Consider the following 8,351-nt stretch of genomic DNA (forward strand, 5'->3'; position numbering starts at 1 on the left):
AATTCGCCAGCATTGCGGTTCGAGCCCAGCCCCTCTGTGTGCCAGGCGGGCACACAATGTGAAGGGCCGCATACGGGAGGCCCCGGCATTGCTGAAAAGAACTAACCCGGAGACCAGTGCCCAAGACATTTTCCCTGCCTTCAAATTGATTGATTCAGACATGTCAGCGAAGACGGTGGTGGGGAATGCGGCGGGCGATGCAGAAGACAGATGTGCAAAGACAGCCAGACGGATAAAGAGGAGAGGCTGCGCGCTGAGCCCTACGCAACCGCAGTCTTCCCTGCGGCTTGCGCCGTGCAACCCCCCCCCCCCACGCGCGAAGACGGGTTCGTTTGTGCGTTTGTGTGTGCAGGCCGACAGGCTACCTTACTAGCAGCGGACACGACGGGCTGCGTAATGGCTCGAGGTGGCGGAGGAGGTCGGCGGCTGGCACCGGACGGACTGACTGCAGAGAAGCGTCGCCCTCCGAGGGACACCTGATCCCCTTCGACCCATCCCCAACGGCGCCATCGGCCTTCCCGTCGTAACAGCCGCGGATTCCTAGAAGTTTGGCGGGTGCCTTTGGTCGGCTGTGTGAGCAGCGACGACGAAAAACCTTTGGGCGTGGATTACCCAGAGAGAGAGAGAGAAAGAGAGAGAGAAAGGGAATCTCCGGAGAGACGCGGCGGGGGCAGTGGAGACCAAGAAGAGTCGAGCAGAGACGGGCGAGGCGAACGGACGCAAGATATCGTGCTGGTCGATAGTCAGCGAAGCCGGACCTCAGCGTCCGTAGCAAACTGACCGCCAGCCGAAGCGCCCAAGAGTCCTACGGCCTCGACCCGTCACAGCACCGCCAGCCGAGAGATGCCGGGAAGAGAGGCAGACCCCGGCCGAGCCGAAGCAACCGCGGCCCGCCGTCGCGAGACTATTGGAGTGGAGCCCCGATCTGCCGGACCTACAACCAGAGGCTCCTGAAAGCCAGCGGTGAGCGGACCACCAGTTACGCCTTCAGGCAGAGAAGAATAAATATTGTTTTGCTGGGTTACCGCCTTGTTGGCTCATTTCTCCTCGCTTCAGCAGGACCCGTAGATCCTGTGACTGACTCCCGACAGGTGGGAACGTCACACAAACCGTATGCCATGAAGGGTCTTCTTTTTTTTTCCTTATTGCACGGAAGTACACCCAACTTCAGAGGTTTCAAGTCCGACTTAACCATGTCGCATCCCGCAACCCGTCATATAGAGTCTCACCAGCATCCTGCTCTCACTTTGCCTGCGCATCGAAATACTGGGAGACAGATGCATCGAGTAAAGCAGCCAGGCAGGAGGTCGATCCTGCGCCGCATATACCCACCGCACTACTTCGATGAACGGGGCGATCTGTCATGTGGCTCTTCCACAGACTGAGCAGTCCCATGAGCAGTAAAAGATCACAAGGTACCTTAGAACCTTCCATTTCAGACAAGAAGTCTTCTAGTGTATGGCGTAATCTCAGTGTCCTTTTCGAGAGTCCATTGAAGAATGTCCTAAAAAAGGAAAAAAAAACGGCATCACAACAAAACACAAGGCAATGAACAATACTTTCTCGCTGTTGGCGTTAGCTACAGTTGCGACCATGGCACAAAAGTCCCTTTTTTACGAAGCAATGTATTTTGACGAGTAGGGTTGACGTGTGAAGTCTAAAAAGGAAAGTCTTTGCGCCGGCTTGAACACATGTCCGCTGCACTTGGTTTAATACACTCTTGTCTGGAAAGGAGAGGTAAGGTTGCCAATGCATTGGTGCAGAAAACAACGTCTCAATCAGAACTTTTGCCATCTGTCTTCTGGATAGACTGCATAGGAATTCTAACGAAATGACCATACATCGAGGAAAGGGAATCGATGCCAAGAAGGGCAATTTTGAAGAGAAATCGAGGTTAACCTCGCACCAATAATCTTACCGTCTCTTCGGTGTTTTGGAACCTGAGACATAATTTGCTGAAAGGTCGAAGAGCAAAAACTTCTTTAACCAGAGCTTGCACGATAACGACGGATTACTTTCTATAAAGGGAACTGCACCGCAAACTAGTATCGCATTTGTCACAAGCTTCGTAATTCTTACATGCGCGTTTTCGTACGTTTGAAACCTTATTGCCTTTCACCTGCATGCTGTTAAACATTTTACCGAGCACTGCCACTGGCTTTTCCCCTTTTCCGCCGGCGTCATTAGTTTGGGCGTAAAACAACACAGGGCGGTTATTTATATATCCACTACCTTTCTCCTTCATTTCACATTTTCGAGCCCTAAAAATTATAGGCGTTAGTTATGATATCCGTAAAGGCTTCGCAGTGCCCCCGCTCGAAAACCTGGCGCCTTCGAGCGCGCCTTCGAGATCCCGGATTGACGTCACCGCCTCCGTCGCCTTCGCCAGCTCCGGATCGCCGCTGGTTTCCTTGCTCCAACGCACGCAATATTGCACGACAAGAGAGTGTACAGTTACCGCTCCCACCAATCCTACGCTGCAAATAGCTTTAAAACCGCCGATGCGCCCGTACAAAAATGCAGGTCTTCTTTCGAGAGCGCGTGTGTAGTCAAGTGAATGCTAACGCGCGATATAATGGCCATATGAAGTTGACGTCACCGGCTTCCTTTGTCCCGGTACCCGCGTTGCTCATGCAAGCCCTCTTCTAGAAGCTACAAGAAGAAACTGAACGGTGGCTGGACCCGCGCAGTATTCTACTGCGCTGCACAGCTCTTTTCAAGCAGCAGACGCGTGTGTATAAATCTCCCACCATGTTTTCTATCTCGCCGCCAAGCAGCGTCACGTAACCGTTATCGCCGCTAGCCGCGGCCATGGCGATGCAAGTACGACGCCACGGCTTGCTCGTCGTCGTTTTCCTCTCGCCATTGGTGCCGCCGATAACGCTGCTCTTGTACTTGACTCTCTCCCCCGTAGCCGCGCCATCGCCGCCTCGCCGCTTCGCCTAGTGGCGCTGTAGTCGTTTGCGCGTCAGTTGAAATTTTAGCCTGCTGCTGATTCGTTTTCTGCTTGTTGCGACTGTTAGTGGCGTGCACCCTTCGAAGTTAACGCTGCTTCCGCCATTCTACTGGCCATTTTGTTCGTACCCCACCGTTGAGAACGTTGCTATGGAGGGCACGAAATACACACTGACGGGTTTCGACGACTTCCTCGAGCGCCGACGCGTTGTCTTCGTCGAACCGCTGCCTAGCACCCGTGTCTGCGGCCTGTGCGGTGTGGTGTCCGGTCAGTCTCTGCTCCTGCCCTGCGGTGACGTCTTGTGCCATGTCTGCTCAGGCTCGAACGGAACGGAAGGCGGTACGTGCCCTTTAGACGGCCTGACTTTCACGGAGGCCGACATCGTGTCAATGAGCTTCAAGCAGAGCCACTTGGAGGAGCACCGCGTTTTCTGCATCGTCGGCGGTGAGCAATGCGGCTTCGCTGGCAAACTTTCTGAGCTGAAGGATCATCTCGCTGCATGTAGGAACGACCGGGTGACGTGTGCCAAGTGTCAGAATCCTCTAGTTCGCAGCGAAGCCGGTGAACACTACCGGAAGTGCTCGGCCAGGATTCCTGTGCGCAAGACTGCGAGCACCATTGCCGTTGCGAGTGCCGTCGAAAAGCTCAGGGACGTGAAAAAAGATTTAGAGGGGTTGCGAGAGGGTGTGTCGAGTGGAAAAATGGAGCACGAGGGCGTAGTCAACTGTGCCAACTCCTTGGTGGAACGAATGGGCTGCTTTGAGAATGATTTGATTCAACTTGAAAAGGCAGGCGCAGACAAACGCGACTCGTTGGTTCCAGCTTTGACGAAAACGGTAGTCAGTGCGATACCTTCTTGCGCTACTTCCAAGCCTGGTGTATTCATAGCGGCGTGTGCGTTCACTGATGTATATGCTGGTTACAAGGCACTAAGCGGTGACAAGAAAGAACACCGCCTTTCGACGACCATCTGCACTCTAGCTGGTTACACCTTTAAAGTGGACTGTTTTTTGAAGAAGGGAAAAAATGATGTGGTGTTACTATCTTTTGCCTTGTATCTTCGCGATGGTGCCTGGGATGATTGGGTAGAGTGGCCTTTTACGAAGAACGTTACGGTCATTATCAGGCACCCCAGGGATGAGGGAAACGACATCAGGCTGCCGCTTCGCATGGAGGACCCCAAGATGGTAAGGAGACCACCGCCGGAGACCTGGAATATGGGCAAACAGACCGGGACTTTGAACTGGAACGATCTTGAGATGCGAGGCTTCTTCCGAAGCAAAAATCTATTCATCAACGTGCAATTCGAATAGCGCAATCGGAGCTTTCTAAATATTTCGTTTCGTTCTTTGTTTGTTTGTGTGTTTCTGTCGCCCTGCGTGCTTACAGCAAAACAACTCAAATGTGGTTGGACCTCCCAGATAAACGTGTGTGGCGTTTCATGCGGTTGAACCCAGATGCAATGTGTGCTCAATGTTGACTGTGTTTCTCTTTGTTATCTGATGGCAATCTGTGCCGCTGAATTGCTGAAGGTGAATAAAATTTTTGGATCATTCGTTTTTTTTTCGGCAGACTGGTTGGCTTGGAAAAGGTTTATGGCGGCGGTCTCCTGCTGACGCGGAGTTTGAAGTTCTTGACTTTACCGTTTAGTTTGAAGGCGCTCTTTCGGCACTACTCCTTCAAGTCGCAAGTTTGCACTATTCACAACCTGCTAGCGTTTTATAAACGCGCCTGCGCTCCACTCTCATGGGAAAATAAGTGCGCAGTTTATAACTCTACGTGGACGGTGCACGCATTGTAATACGAGAGCAGGCATGATTCTTACGGTTTATTTAAACAATGATGAACAAAGCCGCTCCTGCGCGTTGAATGTCAGTGCTACCGAAGGGTGAACTTGGAAGACCAACGCAGTATTCTACCACACTCACCTGCGCATAAAAACTGCATGGGCGCACGCGCACATGTCGCTTTCAAGTGCGCCACCCAACCGCATATAGTAATTCCCAGCGCGCGACAACATGGTGGTTCACGGATGACATCACTGACTACATGACGTCGCCACCGCGCGCTCAACCCTCGTTAAAGCTTGTCAGCAACGTTATCATAAAGCCTTGAAACGAAAAGAGCAACACGTCGGAGCTCTGAGCCTATCGCGCGGTCACCACATCTGCTATCGACTCCAGCGTGTAGCTGGAAATTGCTGCGAGGTAGTTATTTTTTTTTTTATTCGAGAAGTGTGCCATGAGGCATAAGTTGAAAAAGGAAAGGGGGGAAGGAATGCACGGGATTGAAAGTTAAAAGAAGGAGTGAAGAACCGTTGCGCTGAGGTAGTCGCAGAGGTTGTTAATGAAACGGTTGTCCATTGTCCACTTCACGAAGTCACTTTCGCGGTTCCACCGCAGGCCCACCTCCCTGAGGAGCCGTTTTCTGATAGCAGCCGTCGCTGGGCACGTCCACAACAAGTGCCGCACATCACATATGTCCGGTGCAGCGCCACAGTGAGGGCACCTGTCAGGTAGTGGCAGATCTTTGGCACGCCACCGATGACGGACAGATGGTGTCAGAGCCGCCCCTGCCCGAATCCGGCGCACGGATACCTCCTTCTGCCGAGTAAGACTACGGGGGAGAGGGTGCGAACACGGAGGAATTAGAGCGCGTGTTCGCTGGCGCAGAACTTCGGAATCGGAAACGTGGGACAGGAACGGATCTGGGGGAAGAGGGGAAGGTGGCGGATCGTCTAATGTATGAAGATGAGTCATAGCATCCGCTTGAATGTTATGTGGATCCTGGGCATGGCCGCGAATCCAGTGTATGCGCACAGGACATGGATACTTTGCGCAGAGCACATGAATAGATTGTGAAATCTGGAACGTTCGTCGAACAGCCTTCAGCTGTTTAAGGGCGGCGCGGGAGTCGGTGTAAATGTGAACTGTATTGAATGTTGGAACGAGTGGAAGGGAAGCAATGGCATTGTAAATGGCTTGAAGTTCCAATGCCAGGGGAGTGCACGTATCCGCAGTATACGTCGCGCGAGAGTTGAGATGCGGATGAGATGGACTATACACAGCAGTAACTCCCCTCTCTGCAGAATGAGATGCATCCGTGTATAATATGCATCCTTCAGGCAGATACGCTGCTGATACCGACGGGGAAACAGTGGGGCGATTGTCAGTGAGCTGGCAATAGGACCACGGTGGAAGCGTCTTTAAACGATGAAGTTTGAGAGACTGTTTTCGAGCTCTATTTGCCACCCGTTGGTCGATGATCTCACTGAGTGTATTAAGTTGGGCGAACTCCTGTAGCACAGGTATGGGTGTTAAACGAGGCAGATATGTTATGACGCGCATAGCCTCACGATTGATAGCTTCAAGGGAGTCCCACTGTCTGCGGGTGAGACGTTGAAATTGAGCCTGATATACTATCCGTGGCTGAAGGATAGAGCGCACAAGCTGGCGGGCCGTATGAGCACGTGCGCCACCAGAGCGCATAGCTATGCGACGAATCAGACCTAGAGTAGCGTGAGCCGATTTACGGGTGGCTGTCAGCCACGGGGTGCCAGTCCCAGATGTATGGAGGAGAAGACCAAGAATACGAACAGTTTCTACCTGAGGAATCAGAGAATTATGTACCGTAAAATTTAAAGGGGGAGCTTTCCGTAAGGCGGCTTTATTTCCAATTCGAATGAAACATGATTTAGTAGGAGAGAGTGTTAGACCCAAAGGTGGGAGGCGAGATGTCAATACATCCAGCGCGTGTTGAAGGACCGACTGATGAATAGACGCATCTGGATGACAGCACCACAAGGTGATATCATCGGCATATGCAAGCACGCGGATAGAAGGGATGGTCTCTAGGGCTCGAACCAAAGGAATTAAAGCCACATTAAATAATGTGGGGGCGAGAACGGAGCCCTGCGGCACTCCTCTATTGGAAGTGAAATTACCAAAGGGCGTTCCGTGGACACGCACGCTGAAGGTTCGATTTGCTAAAAAGGCGTGAATGGAGAGGAGGAACCGGTGAGGGAGACCAAGAGTTTGAAGGGAGGCAAGAATGGCAGAGTGAAGGATGTTATCATATGCCTTTGTTATGTCTGTAGCGATTACGGTTCGTACAAGGTGACTCTGTGGAGAGTGGTCAAGCACGTCAGCAGCCAAAGTAGCAAGGCCGTCCTCCGTTCCAATATGTGGGCGGAAACCAATTTGGGAATCTGGGTAACAATCATGGGATTCCAGCCACCATGATAAGCGTGCGGCTAGAATGTTTTCATAAAGCTTGCAGATGGTAGGGGTAAGGGAAATTGGACGAAGGGCCGAGAGAGATACTGGAGGCTGACCTGACTTGGGAATTGGAACCACAATAGAATGCTTCCAGTCTCCCGGCATGACGCCAGAAAGCCACACTTCGTTAAAAGTATCAAGTAGGGTTTCCAAAGCCCTCCCTTCCAAGTTACAGAATAAGGAGTTAGGTATGCCGTCGTGCCCGGGAGTAGTAGTAGTTTTTAAACGGTCAATGGAGGCCAGCAGCTCTGCCATGGTGAGGTCAGAAGTAATCCCATCGGGGGGCTCTGTTACCGATAAGTCAGGTGGAGACGTAGCGGTGCAGTCATGGTTTGGAAAAAATTGACGGGCCGCTTGTTGTGCAAATGTGTCCTCATCCACATTTAGCGCGAGGCGAATGCTCTCTGTGTAATCTGCAACCTGAGAAGGGCGCTCTATGGCGTGAAACACTCTCCAAAGATGTCGATTGCCCTGCGTAGAGGACAGGCGGGCACACCATGCAGCCCAGCGTTGCCTGCCTAGCCGCTTTGCATAGCGCCGCGCCCGTGCGGTAGCGCGGTGAAGAGTAGGAAGAGCCGAAGGGTCATCGGGGTGACGAGTAGCGTAAAGATCCGCCTGGCGACGAAGAGCCCACAGATTCAAGAGATGTATGTCCGGGTTTGGGTCATCTTCATTTACAGTAGTGGTAATAGTGTGAGTAGCGAGAACAGCAGATAGAGTAGACAATGCTGAAGAGGGGTTGAATGTAGATAAATGATTGTCTGCGCGTACAGAATCCCATGATGTTATTCGTACAGTGCGGCGTATTTTCCGTAGACGCGTAGGCGTGAGGGAGATAAAAATAGGGCTGTGATCGCTACCCCAAGTATCAGAATCAACAGCCCAACGAGGGTTACCGGGGCCTAACCACCAAGTCAAATCAGGTGAATACGGGCCACCTCGTGGGCGGGTAGAAGTATTCGGGTGGTTTAAAAGTTGAAAGGAATGATCTGAAAAGCTCCCTTGGATGTGTGAACCCCTTGAGGAATCCGATGGGTAACCCCACGCAGTGTGTGCGCCGTTGAAGTCACCGCCAACTAGAATAGGGATACCCGAGTTGGTAGAACGTAGAAAACGAA

The 8,351-nt window shown here is 52.1% G+C and overlaps 1 protein-coding gene across 1 annotated transcript; it reads left to right on the plus strand.

Annotated features, from left to right (window-relative positions):
* Window positions 1–2,972: 2,972 nt before the first annotated feature.
* LOC144107914 (uncharacterized) lies at window positions 2,973–4,498 on the plus strand. Its single transcript, XM_077641147.1, has one exon. The coding sequence runs from the start codon at window positions 3,106–3,108 to the stop codon at window positions 4,267–4,269; it is 1,164 nt and encodes a 387-aa protein (XP_077497273.1). The 5' UTR covers window positions 2,973–3,105; the 3' UTR covers window positions 4,270–4,498.
* Window positions 4,499–8,351: the final 3,853 nt, after the last annotated feature.

The sequence above is a fragment of the Amblyomma americanum genome, chromosome 10 (assembly GCF_052857255.1).
Source record: "Amblyomma americanum isolate KBUSLIRL-KWMA chromosome 10, ASM5285725v1, whole genome shotgun sequence".
In the NCBI taxonomy this organism is placed as follows: Eukaryota; Metazoa; Arthropoda; class Arachnida; order Ixodida; family Ixodidae; genus Amblyomma; species Amblyomma americanum.